Raw genomic sequence first — 15,158 nt, 5'->3', positions numbered from 1 at the left:
TTTTGTCTTAGTAGGGATGAGAGGATATAATAAGGTATGATGAATAGAAGTTTGTGTCAATATTTTGTTTTTTAAAAACGTGCAAATTATTACTAACACGTGTTTATTCAGGTTTTGGGGCGGGCCGGTTTGTTACCCGGATGTAGAAGCCCATGTGCGTTGCAGCAGGAGCTACTTGAGTTGCAGCAGGAGCTTCACATCACTAGTTAGATTTCTCTCTCTATCTCTCTCCTTCAGCCGCTTGCTTCGGTTCCAGTCACTGCTAAAGTAAGTTTTATTCCGTTATATATGTTTTATTTCCAGAAGAGTTCAAACCACATGGTTAATTTCATAGGATGTTCAAGTTAAATTTATAATCTTTGCAAAAGTAGTTGTAGTAGCTGTAGCAAACTTATAATTTCATGTATAATGTTCAAGGTCGTGTTAAACAGATTAAGCATTGTACTCTCGGTCCCTTATTAAGTACTAAGTTGTGCTTCAGCGCTGCATAATCATGAAATTTCCGTGTTTTATATCTGCTTAATTGTCAATGATTAAGCAGGTGAAAAACTGGCCATGTTGATTTACCGAGCTAGCTGCTATGCTAACGAATTTGAGTTACATCTGCCGGGGATCTGAACCCACAACTATCCGGTCATTATTCCACAACCTGTGCTGATCTAACATCGCCTATGCGTATTAAAGTCTCAATGTCGGCTAGCTAATTGTTTTAATAATGTTATTGAACGTTTTTTTTAGTCAGTCGTGATGCTGGTGTGTGCGCGAGGATTCTATACTCTATATTGTATATTTCAACAGAACATTTCACGCCTGTGCATTTGTACATACAATTTGTCTATATTGTATGTCATTCTGCTACACCGTGGAGCTTCTGTCACTATAACCAATTCCTCAAATGTTAAAACATGCCTAGCAATAAAGCCCTTTCTGATTCTGAGGATGTTAATGAGCGCTCCCGGCGCCTGTTGCCATGAGGACGTTGAGCTTGACCTTGTGACGCGTGACCTGGACACACGTGGGCCAGAGGGAACTACACGAATGATCCATCCTGTTTTTTACTAGAAATTTCTGAAACGGTATTTTATACAATAGGCTTATAATTGGCAATTAACGACAGATTTGGTGAATTGATTAAATTCAGAGAGAAATCTGTGAGCTTGATGAAATGCGGTACATTGGAAGCCTGCTGCCTATAGGAGGAAAAATTCCGCTTCCCTTAATCAAAGAACCTGCAGTTCGTTTAAGCACCAATAGGGGCGCCATCGCTTACGTGTGTCGTCATGCGACTCGAATTTAAGTAGAGTCGATTTTCAATAGAGTTCAAGGATGAGGGTGGATAATCTGGTATTTTTTCAGATTTGACCGTAAAACTCATCGGTTCTTTGTTTTTCAGAGATGCTGCGCTTGCCCAGTGTGATGAGGCAGATGAGGCCAGTGTGCAGGGCTCTAGCTCCACACCTCACTCGTGCCTATGCCAAGGATGTAAAGTTTGGAGCTGATGCCCGGGCGCTCATGCTCCAGGGAGTGGACCTGTTGGCAGATGCTGTGGCTGTCACTATGGGACCAAAGGTTAGTTTGTAGTTATCTAATTTGTTGTGGGGGGAAATGGCAGATTGTGTCCTTAAACACATGCAGGTAAAGTTTATATAACATGGTTGAGGCCTGGCCTGGGTAATTGTAATAAATTATTCAAATTGATTACGTGATCATGTATATTACTGTACAGTGTTAATAAAAGTCAGGATTAATTGTAGAACATCCAATGTTTTTTAATATGTTACAATAGGGACTGGGCACTGGGTTGAGTTTACTGTACACTTTGCATGCCTTCTTTATATTTGTAGATTATACGTTTTGTCTGTTCCCAGAATTAAAAAAAAAAATCAAATCTTTCATCAGGGTCGCACAGTGATCATTGAGCAGAGCTGGGGCAGCCCAAAGGTTACCAAAGATGGAGTCACAGTTGCCAAAAGCATTGAACTTAAAGACAAGTACAAGAACATCGGGGCAAGGCTGGTGCAGGATGTGGCTAATAACACAAATGAGGAGGCAGGTGACGGCACCACCACCGCCACCGTACTGGCACGGGCCATTGCCAAAGAGGGATTTGACACCATTAGCAAAGGCGCCAACCCCATAGAGATCCGCAGAGGAGTCATGCTCGCTGTGGAAACGGTCATCAACGAGCTCAAGAAGCTCTCCAAACCAGTCACTACACCAGAGGAAATTGCTCAGGTAGGAACTTGAATGTATAACATCATTAACAGAGGGGAGTCTGTTCTGTCAAGTTGGGTTGATAATTAATTTACTCAGCTGAAAAAGCTGTAAAATTTTAATCCTTCATGCTTATAGGTAGCCACTATTTCTGCCAACGGAGACACTGAAATCGGTGCGATTATCTCCAACGCTATGAAGAAAGTTGGACGTAAAGGAGTGATCACTGTAAAGGTACGTGTTTCATGTTTAATAGTAATGAACTAAATAAGCAGGGAATGTTTTACATAATTTTTGATATTTCTCATTTTCATTTAGGATGGCAAAACAATGCACGATGAACTGGAGATCATTGAAGGCATGAAGTTTGACCGTGGCTACATTTCACCCTACTTTATTAACACCGCTAAAGGTAAGGATATACATGGTCCAGTCCTTGATGAAACACATCTGGTATAAAAACTCATCTTCATTCAGTATCTACTGTTTAATCTCTACAGGTCAGAAATGTGAGTTCCAGGATGCCTATGTGCTTCTGAGTGAGAAGAAGATCTCCAGTGTCCAGAGCATCGTGCCAGCCCTGGAGATTGCCAACCAGCACCGTAAACCCCTGGTCATTGTGGCTGAGGATGTTGATGGAGAGGCCCTCAGCACACTTGTCCTCAACAGGTTTCTTTTCAAATGCTTTGTTACTCTAACATTTTATAAATACTTACATTTCTATCCCTGTTCCTAAAACTGTTGTGTTAATTATAATGGTCTGGCTGTAACATGTATTTAACTCCTCCAGGTTGAAGGTTGGACTGCAGGTTGTGGCAGTAAAGGCCCCAGGCTTCGGAGACAACAGGAAGAACCAGCTGAAAGACATGGCAATTGCAACTGGAGGAACTGTACGTGTTTTAATCAAAGACTTAATTTTTATGTCTTTCGGATACAGTTGTGCATAGTTAACATATTTTACCTCTCTGTTCATTCAGGTGTTTGGTGACGAGGCTGTCGGCCTCGCAGTCGAGGACATACAAGCACACGACTTCGGGCGGGTAGGTGAGGTTGTTGTGACCAAGGATGACACCATGCTGCTGAAGGGCCACGGCGACCCAAGTGCTATTGAGAAGCGTGCTGCCGAGATCGTCGAGCAGCTGGAGAACACCACCAGCGACTATGAGAAGGAGAAACTCAATGAGCGCCTGGCCAAGCTTTCTGACGGAGTGGCTGTACTCAAGGTAAGGAGGCAGGCTCGAGGGTTGTGGTGGTTTTTCTTTTTCCTGTTTAGCTGCAACACAGTGGGTTACGATCGGTTTATCTGCCTTGTTTTAAGGTTGGTGGAACAAGTGACGTGGAAGTGAATGAGAAGAAAGACAGAGTAACTGATGCTCTGAACGCCACCAGGGCTGCTGTCGAAGAGGGCATTGTTCCCGGAGGTGGCTGTGCTCTCCTGCGCTGCATCCCTGTCCTGGACACCATCAAACCAATCAACGAAGACCAGAAGATTGGTAAGCCTTCTGAGAACAGTACTGAATTTTGTGTCCTAAAGATAGTAGTGTTTGAGTGTGGCCTTAACCAATACACAATTTGCTTTCTCAGGTATTGACATCATCCGCAGAGCACTACGTATCCCTGCTATGACCATTGCTAAGAATGCAGGAGTGGAGGGTTCTCTGGTGGTGGAAAAAATCTTGCAGGGCAGCTCTGAGATTGGCTACGATGCCCTTCATGGCGAGTATGTCAACATGGTGGATCGAGGAATCATTGACCCTACAAAGGTGTGTTTAAAATGATCTGTTGAAGTTGTGTGCCCTGAAAATAAAATGCAGGAAGCTCTGCTGCCCTCTGCTGTGAATTAGAAGATTATGCCTGTGTGCTAACAGTCTCTCTGGCTCCCCCTGCAGGTGGTCAGGACAGCACTGCTGGACGCTGCTGGTGTTGCATCCCTGCTCTCAACAGCAGAGGCTGTTGTCACGGAGTTGCCCAAGGAGGAGAAAGAAATGCCAGGAGGAATGGGAGGCATGGGTGGTATGGGTGGAATGGGTGGTATGGGTTTCTAAACTCCACTACCATTCAGTGCCATTCAGACTTTAAGAGAGGGTAAGGGCAGGTCGACCCTTCCCTTGCACCTCTTCACTTGCCCAGGAGTGATAATGCAGAAGAAATGTATGACCCCATCCCTAATTCTTCTATAAAGGAAAGAAAAAGAAAAAGCGAGCTCACCTCTCCACTCAGGGCTGAAGCTGACCTGACCTTATTGCTCAGAAGACATACATAAAGTGACCAGACTCTGCCTGTGTAATCAGTCCATACTTGGCATGCTCAGTTTGATCAGTGTTTAATACAGAAAGCAGCTAGAATGCTCTTTTAATGTGTGCTATTTACACATCAAGTGAATAAAAAATACCATGGCTGGCATTTTGTTGCTAAATGTGAACCTGCTGTTCTAAAAAGCTTCAGAGTTGAAATCTGACTTTAAAATGGAGAACCAGTGTGTTGAGAAACTTTGAACCAGCAAATTCCTTTTGTTTTGTTTGTCCCAGTTTGTTCTCTGTGTCACTTGTCTTTGTCTGATGGCTTTAGGGGATGGTTGGTGTTTCTTCAGCTGTGACTGGAGCTATTGGAAATTAATACTGCATAACCTTGTTGCACAGCAGATTTAAAGGAACCGTACACAAGAATATTACAATGCAAATCCTCCTTGGTATGTCGAGTGACGGTTTTAAGACTGCTGTACAGCATTGAACAAACTTTTCACTGAATAATCCTTCAGTTGTTTCGTTCGGTTTTTTTTTTTCTTCAATTACTTTACAAATGTGACAGTAATCTAATGTTTTGTACAATACTTATTAGTAATTGTGTTTTTTTTTTATTTAATAAAATATTGTTCCAAAAGAACTGGAGTGTTCAAGTTAAGGTTTTACCCCATTGTTGTTGTCTGTCAATAACCTCGGATGGTTGTGTCCAGTGTGTTTAGACTTGCTTGTGTTAAAGGTAGTTTGGCATTTTAAGAATATAAAATACCTAAAGTGTGATGGAGGTGCAATGTCATTTCCTGAGTTAGTCAGCTTCTGTTGATGTCATGGATTATACCTGCATGACATTCACCAATGGCTTTTAATGAAGTGAAAGTGAAGTACGGTGACACATACTCAGAAATTGTTCTCTGCACCCGGAGCAGTGGGCAGCCATTTATGCTGCGGCTCCTGGGGAGCAGTTGGGGGTTTGGTGCCTTACTCAAGGGCAGCTCAGTCGTGGCAGGCCCGAGACTCGAACCCCAAAACCTTCGGGTTAAGCGTCAAGACACTAACCATTAGGCCACGACTGCCCCATTAATTAGATTAACCTATTTCATCTAGTGACACTTTAAATATTCCCCCTGTCCAAAAGGCAAACATTGTTTTGAAATCAATCAGACCCATTACTCAATTTATTTGTTTATAAGAAGAAAAAAAATGGACAATTTGATTTATTACAACAAAACAGCCATTTCTAGCCATTTTGAACACTGGAGTAACAAGTAACTGGAGAAACATTTTATGTACATTGTCATAATGTCATATTCTCCAGACTTGTTTATTTTCACTCTTAATACGCAACTTAAAGTTAGAGTCCGTTATCCATCCACCAGCTGTTGTGAAGCACAGAGCTAGAGGTGTCTAATATTATCTTGCACATGACATCTATTTTGAAGGTAAAACTAGTCTGAACTGGATGCTGGCAAACAAGATACTGCATAGAGACCACACAAAAAGCCTGATTTTTAAATATAAAAAATACTTTATAAACCATGCAGGCACTCACCACAACACTCATTAAACACCCAAATCAAATGTACTAAAAGAAAGCCTTACTACAAGAAACAAAAACCTATTATACACTGTATTCTAGTCTGTGGTCTTACATTAGTTATATACATGTGGGTTTTCCCATAACCAAAATAAATATATCATATATGATGTCTATGAATAAATGTTTAAAGACAATGATAAATATCTAATGTGCTAGGTTCAAAAGCAGTAAGGGCATGCAGGTCGATCGAAATCTTTAAAGGTTGAAGGTTGCAGAGATCTCACGAGAGCCATGAAGTGTAGTTTTCCATCAGCCCCCTGAGTTTGGGCCCCTTTAGTAAAGTTGCAAGAATCTATCTGTTAAAAATCTAACTTTACATACATATATATATATAGCTATATAGAACACTTTTACAATAAAACATTTGTCCGTTGATTTGGACACTTGAGACACACCATAAGATGTTACATACTGTGCTCCCATTAATGGACGTTTATCATTAAAACTATAAACATGTGCCAACTTCACATCACTCCTCCAGACTTGGCAACCATTTCATCACTCAGCATGGTGGAAAAAGTTATCGCCTTGCGAGTGTAGTGTTTTTTGTTTTTCTCATAGAACTTGTGTCATGGAAAGCCTTACTGATGCTGGTGTGGAAGGATTGCTGCCTGTCAGTATTACATGCTGCACTGACTAAATGCATGCACACATTCAGCCACTGCAACAGTACAAGCAAGCATGCAGTGTCCCCTTTAAAAAGTCTCCTTGTGAGTTTGTGAACAAAAAAAAAATGTTTGAAAAAAATATTGGTGTTGATTATGGGTGCGTCCAGCTGTTCTGAACTAGTTTGTGTGTGTTTATTTAAAAATATATATTTTTAAAAACAACAACAACAAAAAAAAACACATGGCAAAAAAGCTTACAAGAAGACTCAAAAAGTAACTTGTGGAAAAAAAACAAGCCTGGTTCAATCTTAAAAAAATTCCCAATCTCACACATGCCATATAACCGTCTCCATCTCCTTTCGCCCCATTCACAAAACCAATATCTGTTCACTTGACAGACCTTCCACATACTCCAGTTGCCATTAAACAGTACGGCTCAAAATGCAGCTCTTAGATATTAAATATTGTTAGAGATGGAGTGATGCAGCTGTACGCTTATCTCGCCCCACAACTTTAGGCTCGTAATTAGATCCAGCCTCAAAAATAACTTAGGATAAAAATGTAAAATCAAATGGTTTTGTTTGGACCAGGCACTGAAGATACTGAGGCACATGAAGTTGTGTGTGTTAGCTCCCTCTCTCCAAAAATTCTCTTAACCAAAATTTCCTTAATGCCCCTCCCACCCTCGAAGCCTCTTTGCTTGGAGAGACGCTACGTGTGGTGTATCTCGTGGAACATTAGCTCGCGTGGGATCTGTGTCTCTGGACCATAGAGTTTGCAGGCCCGTCGTTCAAACGCTGACACCATCTGCTTAACTACTTCGTCAAAGAACATGGTGGCCAACTGAGAATGTAACAGGGAGCGGAACTCGAAGGAAATCTGCCACAGAAAGAGACAGGAGAAAGTCATGACTGTACATAATGTAGGACAATGTACCTTGTTCTAATGCATTGGAAAACTAAAGATAAAACTTTCCTTCCAATAAATGATAAAAACTTGACCTCTATGTCAAAGTATAATGCAGTATTTAAACAATAATTGTATGTGATTAAACATGGAGCTAAAGAATATTAATAACACATATACTATGAATTAGGATGAAATATCTATCCTATTCATTCTGATTTAGTGTAGTCGTTTACACAGGTCATATTGTAACAGATTCAGTAGAACATCTAGACACAGATGCTTTAAACCAGGGGTGTCCAATCATATCAATCAAAAACCCAAACCTACACAAACCTTAAGTAATACACCCAAAGATAGAGGTAATTTATATATTTTTTCTAAACCAAACTAAATATCCAAACAATGCAGGGATCCAGCCTCCTGCTTCCAAGTCTGAAGTCGAGGACCTCCAAATAGCCTACAAAGAAAACTACTATATCTGGAAAGGTTTGATGTTTTCATTCCAACCTAACAAGATCCACACTCAATTCTACATGTTTAATCAGTTGATCTTGGCTTTTTTTTTTTTTTTTTTTTTTAGGGATGAGCTCCTTAGAAGTTTCAACAAAACAAAACAAAAAAGACAAAAGACAAATCTTTTCAGGTTACTTACAGCAAAGTCAAGGGTGCATGTACGGGGGTAGCCAGGTAGGCCAGGACTGAAGCGCCACACCGTCTCCAGGTTATTAAACAGTTTACCGTCTGAACATGAAGCCTTGAGGACAAAACAAGAGATGTAATGCAACACACATCACCATCAAAGCCCACCATGATAAAAACATGCTCTTAATTCAAGGAACACAGAAAGTAAATGCCTACCTTCACCAAATGGGGACGCACTGTTGTAACAAGGGACGTATAATTCTCCACCACAGGAGGAAAGCCCACAGTTAGCTTGGCCTTACAGAAACCAGAACGCCTGAAAACTACATCTGAGCGCTTGCACCAGGGCACAAAGTGAAGATAGTCTTCAACCTTGGACACTACTTCATACATCTCTTGCATTGAATACCTGAAAACAGATGGAGAAATAGAGACAGAGGCATGAGCGAGAACATGCGACACATGGTGGAGGGGTCTGGCAGTAGTACAAACGTATCTGGCTTCACACGGAAACCATGTGAACAATGTCCGAGGTGCAACGTCAGTACACAGAAAGCGTCAATGGAAAAGTGGGTAAGAAGGCCATGAGGTATGGGCATGACCCTAACCTGCCTTCAGCTTTTGTTTGAAGCTGATAGTCACTTAAAGCTCAAATATTTGTTAAATATTGTCTCATAAGCTGGCCAGTGGTGAAATGGTTAACCTTTTTATTCATTATAACTTCCTGCTATTCATTATACACGTTGCTGTTTTGCAGGTTTTTCCCAGAGGTCTCCAAAGTAAAATTGTTTTTTCTTTCCCCATTATATTCTCCGTAATTTCTTCATGGCAACTTCCCACTCTCCTGTTAGGTCTCCCCCTTCACGTGACAGAAACATGTGAAGCCAGCCTTTTGCTCTGCTGCTCATGCTTTAAAAGGTTGTTTAACTTGAATAAGTACAGGAGTAGAAATCAGACACGCTCGACAAACGTAACAAAATATTCATGGAATGCTGTTTCCGAAAATCTTTACATATAAAAGGTATTTTAACTTCATAGAAACAGTCCCAGTTGCCTGCCCTCTCTATGTAAATGATAGAGGCAACGGAATGTGTAATGTGACACGAGACAGGACTAAATAATATTATATAATCAGCCCAGTGTGCACTGGTCTTATGCTTCTCTTAAATGCTGTTCCATTAAACTGAAAGTAGCTCTACGCTTGGCACAGACAAGTGCAGAAACTCAGTAAGCCATCAGCATACTGGTACTTCCAACCATGTTATTCTAACAGGTACATTATCAGAATCAGGTTTATTGGCCAAGTGTGTTGACACACACAAGGAATTCAGTTCCAGCTATTTGTGATTCTCAAAAGTACAAACATAAAGAACACTATACTATACATTTAGCTTGGACTGTACAAGAAAAGACAAAACAGACAATGTGAGACAAACAGTAGGAGTTCTGTCTGTTAATAATAATTATTCTTATTATAATAACACAGCAGCAGCTCTGACGGCTGGGAAATTTTTTTTGTCTTATTACCTTCGAGAGAGAAAAAAAGGATAACAGGAATCAACTTGTCGCCAACGTTCCAGGAAAATTAATATCACAGTTAAACTGCATGAGGTGTCATTCATTAATACATTCTAATCGTTGGCAAATCATTATAAGAGGAATAAAATACCACAGGGTATTATTTTATAGGAAAATAATTCCCTTGTAATCTGCCTCATATCAGAACGCATTACAAAACATTACCATGGATTATTTTCCCATAACCACATTTCATTTCTTACTTGTTAGGAGTACGTTTATTTGGGTGTTATAACAACACTATAAGACACATAGACCGGGACAGAACATTTTAGTCACAATGTGGAAGACGCCGTACCCAATGATGCGTCTCTCAGAGTATTCTTTCCTTTTGTTAAATGAATCGGTGAAGTTGAAAAAGCTTCTGGCTGGATTGAGCACAGGACGGCCAGACACGGTGCGCAGGAGAGGAGGCACCCTAGTCATCAGAATCCCACACGATGACAGATATCTGTACAAAATAAACAGAAAGTAAAATAAAACACAGTAACTAAAGCCATAGAATCGTTATCCAACTTTCTTGATTTTTTTCCTAATCTCAGCAGGACTATAGGGGTATTTCAGAGCTACAACATGGACGTTTATCTGCTGATCAGTTGTTCTTGGTAAGATGGATTGGATTATTGACATGAACCTGGAATTCTTCACTGATTAAAGCTGTTGACAGCCTGCTAAGATAACTTGTGAATAACAGCAGGCTTAATGAAAAATCAATGAAATTATGTAGAAGCTTATGCAGATGTGTGCGCATGATATTTTTTTTCCTGTTCCCAGTTTACTACTAAGTGTTCTCAAATTCTCAAAATTGTGTGCCCAGGAAAACATGCTCTAGGCCAAAAGAAGCAACTGACTGACAAGTAGGTTACAAACAACATATGAACCTGTTTTGGGTGGGGATGTTTTATGGAAGATCAGACTTTTGGCTATTGCCTCGCATTACTGGACTCTACATGATGCATTGAAAGTGAACCATAAAATGCTTTATTCAATAAAACATGGCTTTGTTTTCTTTCGATGAGCACAGATCAGCACTTGAAAAAGCAAACAGAGAACAAAATTAAACCAAACCACACACACACACACTTTCTCCAGGTCTCTATCATTCTCATTATCCCATCGGTGACATGCTGATTATGAGCTCAGTATACAGTACATTATCATTTTATCAGTCTGACTGTTATCCCATAAAGCAATATATTTTTTTACACCTCTTCACCCATGCCCTGGCTCGCTCTTCCTCTTACAGCTCGCCATCCTCCAGCACCGTCCATCATTAGAACAGTTTCCAAGGCTAATCCCTTGCCTATACTCATTTGGCCTGGAGTTGATTTGTACTGAACTCTGCTTTGGTTGCTATACATCAACTGTGATAGTCAATCAAATCATCTATGGCTTTGGCAAAAACACTGCTGCTCAACAATTTATAATAGATTTTATGGCTTTTTATGTAAAGATATGTAAAGGATTTTTTTTTCTGTCTCCCACCTGCTGTTTAGGTCAGCATAGAGCTAATCTAATCTAGACCCGGCAGGTTTACAAAGAATGGCTAAATTTGTCTTGTTTGTTTGCACAGATATCGCTTTTATCTATTTGTTTATTTCACACTATGACCAAATAAAGAACACATGGCGTAATTTAATATCAGATGACTACATACTGCTTTTAAGAAAAAAGCTGATCAAATGAAAACAGGAATAATAGAAATGTCTCCAATCATGTGGCTGTGCACATGATCCTCATGATGATTTAACACTCGATACTGAAGAGCAGAAGAAAAGGTGATACACATGCAACAGTCTACATCATATAATTTGACTATTTTACTCATGGGCCTTAAGACGTATGACACAAAAATGTTGGGCAAACTCCAATGCAATTAGGTGGCAAAAACATATCTAACATCGTCCGGCTTGTGATCACCTGAGATCTATTTGTCCTTTAAGTCACAAATCAATGTTAGACAAAAGCAGGGAGGGATGAAGCAGGTTATAAACCCCAGCAGTAAATCATTACCTTGTCAGATATCTAAATCTATATTTACAGCTGGATTTCAGTAGAAGTGTTTTGTAACAATGTACATTGTTTAAAGTGTTGTATAAATGAGACTGAATCGAAATGAATGTGAGCTGATTAGAGTGACATTGATTCCTAGGAACTAGGAGTGGGAGATACGGCAAATCATATCACTACACTTGTCAACTTCAGATACTTCTGAATCTAGTTTTTCTTGCAAAACATACTCGCAAAGAAATTGTGCTACAAACCATAGAAAACATTGCAGTTACTATTAGCAGATAAGGTCAAGAAGCTTTTGTTGTCATTTTAACCATATATAGCTGATGCAGTACATAGTGAAATGAGACAACATTGCTCCAGGACCCTGGTGCTACATAAAACTAATCCCGTCCGAATAGGGCTTTTGTTCTAAGTGGGGACGTGGAGTAATGCAATTTTACCTCAGGACGTCTGTAATATTAATTGGCCAATTCGCAAGGGAAAAGACATCTCAGTAAAACTAGCAGAAGGTGGAGGGGTAACTCGCTTTATGCACCACAGTAACCTCCTTGTCGTCATGTGCGTATGACGTTGCTTCCTGTTATCACGTGCGCAAACAGACAACATGGCGCCTCCATGCTTGCAAAACGCGCCAAAAGCTACTTTTAAACAAGAAATGACGTAATTTTACCGTACATATTTACAGCGGGTCTTTTCGGACGGGATTAGTATTACCTGAGGTCATTTTTCCGGACCTTTTTACAGAAGGTAAAAGTCGCCGTAATCTTTACTGACATTGTCCGTAATGATTACCAAGATGGCACATTCGGACGGGACTAAAATCACCGAGAAGCTCTGGTAATAATTACTTTACCCCCAAGTTCGGATAAAGCGGTAGAAAATGAATGAATGAATAAAAAAAAGTGTTGTAGAAATACAAAAACTAGCAAAGTCTTTCATAATGTCATCTTATGCTTATATATTTCTGAAAATGTCTTCCTCTTCATCCTGGGTGAGAGAGAGACCGAGAATTCTCTGAACACAAAAGTTAGCCTGTTAGAAAGCCTGTGAACTGACATACACACTTTTCTTGTTTACTCACTGTGTTTAAAACTTATTAAAGTGGCATAAATAGATTTGTTTTAGGCAGTGACTTTTCTTGAATCCTAGAAACACAGGATGTCTGGAAAAGTCAGGAAACAACACGGATATGTTGAACACGAGCCAAAAACATCATGATAGAAAGGCAGAAAAATGCAGAGCATGTTATAAATAATAAACACAAAATAAGGCATATGTAGTTTTAGTCTCATTGGTTCTTGACTTTTTGCACACCATGTATAGTTTCCTAAGACATTTACAGCATTTGAAATCCAGAGCAACTTACATACATATTTTATACAAATTAGCAGTTGAGGATTAAGGACCTTGCTCCTTGCTGAAGGGCCCGGGGATAGCAGCTTAGAAGTGTGATTTGAACACAAGTAGCCCAGCGTCCTAACCACTGAGCTGCTATTTACACACCACTGAGAATCTGAAGCTGACAAGAAAGATACCCAAAAACACCACTCCACACTCTCCTGTGGTCTATAAAAAAACAACAACAATAGCTCATCTATAACCAGGTAATACTAGATGTGTGACCAGGACCTGAAGGGTATCACATAGCTCTGACCTGAAGAAATCACTCATACAATTTCAATCAAAGGAGACCAGTCAACATTGTCTGCTCGTCTTGTCTCTATTACCGGAAAGCCACTTTTAACCGCTTGCCAGCTATTTACACATCATTTAGTACAATATTGTGTTTGTTTAATAGCATACTGGTAATATATTTTTGTGATCGGGGTGTCGGCCTCGATTCTATGACCAAGAGATCAACGGAGGAAGCGACAGTAGGAATAGTTGAATATCAGGCTTCGACGAAACAAAAATAAAGTGTCTCGCTCACTAAACCTAGATGTGATGCTCGCAGCCAAGTATGACGAAGGTGTCACTAGTAGAGGACGTTGTTCTGGACTTTGGACAGTAGCCGAGTGATTTGTGCAGGACCAGTGCTGGCCCTGTGTTATGGGTACACTGCGTCCCTGCGCTGGGTAAGAAGGGCAGCTGACACACTGAGAAGTCTCAGGTGTCACTTGCCGTGACGTCATTGTCAGCGTGTTACCTAAGAGGCTGAGGTATAAAACGTAAGCTTTAAATGCTTGAATGAAGTGTTACTATCCGAACAATTACTTACTATCCGAACAATTACTTAATATCCGAACAAATAAAACAGCTGTCAAAATCATGACGGAAAACACTACATATATATATAGCATATATATAGCATATATATATACTCACACACACACACACACACACACACACCAAGTCTTTAAAAAAAAGCTTGTAAATAAAAAGTTCCTGCAAATGAACAATAAGTTGTAACACCGGACGTAGACCAAATGAGTAACTACTCAAGGGCATAAGAGAAACACCAGGTCAAAACTAGACGGGTGCCCATTTCTGTACAATGTCATTAGCTCGACAAACTCCCGACTAAGCTGACATACACGTTAGACATAAATAACAAAGCAGGTACGATAGGCAGAGTTTACCCTAGAACAGAATGACCATCACTCTGGCTAAAGATACAGAGATGAGGTGTGTTGCTAGTTTCTCTTCCTCTCATATCGGTTAGTTAATTACGTCTGTGGTTATTTTACTTGTTGTAAGTTGACTAATAACTAACTACGAAAAAAAAAACAAGCGGTAGATGTGAGTAAATGTAGCTGGATAGCTGCCATCATTGACAGTTGTTATAAATAGCTAAACAACGCTAGCTAACTTAGCTTAAAGCTACTGCAGCCAGCTAGCGGTGCATTTATGCTAACGTTGCAAGTTCGGAAATGTTTATTTTCCTGTAATGTTTGCCTATGTTTACCTCACTCCATTCCTGCCCGGTGTTTCTCGAGTAGCTGTGAACGGTAACTGTTTAATACACTCCGCTACCGCTCTCCGCAAACACCGGGAGCCTCTCGCCATCTTCACTTCAGCTATTTTTTTTTTCCACTCCCCCCCCTTCGCGATTAGACTTTTTCCAGTACTAGAACCCGCCCACTTTTACGAGTCTCGCCCAATAAGATTCATAATACTATTGGATGGAAAGGACTTCGTAGTCTCTGCTCATTGGTTAAGTGTTCCGTCCGTCACGCTGCCCCTTGTACGTATGTAGATTTACAGCGATGACGTCAGCAGGAATGTCACGGGACGCTGGATAGAGTTGCCCTGACTGAGCGACCCAAAGCGCATATCTACGAAAGGTTACAGTTTAGTCTGTTAAGGACACAGTCAAATCCGTAATAGTATAATAGTCATTTTAATGAGATAAAA

At 40.3% G+C, this 15,158-nt stretch overlaps 2 protein-coding genes across 2 annotated transcripts; one reads left to right on the top strand and one right to left on the bottom strand.

Annotated features, from left to right (window-relative positions):
* Positions 1-123: 123 nt before the first annotated feature.
* On the top strand, positions 124-5,097 carry hspd1 (heat shock 60 protein 1). Its single transcript, XM_027166042.2, has 11 exons — positions 124-267; positions 1,394-1,569; positions 1,900-2,235; positions 2,353-2,448; positions 2,533-2,626; positions 2,715-2,883; positions 3,005-3,104; positions 3,192-3,437; positions 3,533-3,707; positions 3,799-3,977; positions 4,104-5,097. The coding sequence occupies exons 2-11, from the start codon at positions 1,396-1,398 to the stop codon at positions 4,257-4,259; spliced, it is 1,725 nt and encodes a 574-aa protein (XP_027021843.1). The 5' UTR covers positions 124-267; positions 1,394-1,395; the 3' UTR covers positions 4,260-5,097.
* Positions 5,098-5,614: 517 nt separating this feature from the next.
* On the bottom strand, positions 5,615-14,871 carry coq10b (coenzyme Q10B). Its single transcript, XM_027166044.2, has 5 exons — positions 14,710-14,871; positions 10,087-10,239; positions 8,427-8,619; positions 8,221-8,322; positions 5,615-7,538 (listed from the first exon to the last, which is right to left on the bottom strand). The coding sequence occupies exons 1-5, from the start codon at positions 14,808-14,810 to the stop codon at positions 7,371-7,373; spliced, it is 717 nt and encodes a 238-aa protein (XP_027021845.1). The 5' UTR covers positions 14,811-14,871; the 3' UTR covers positions 5,615-7,370.
* Between the last annotated feature and the right edge of the window lie 287 nt (positions 14,872-15,158).

Source organism: Tachysurus fulvidraco, chromosome 6 (genome assembly GCF_022655615.1).
Source record: "Tachysurus fulvidraco isolate hzauxx_2018 chromosome 6, HZAU_PFXX_2.0, whole genome shotgun sequence".
Lineage (NCBI taxonomy): Eukaryota > Metazoa > Chordata > Actinopteri > Siluriformes > Bagridae > Tachysurus > Tachysurus fulvidraco.
This window is presented reverse-complemented; position numbering and strand designations above follow the sequence as displayed.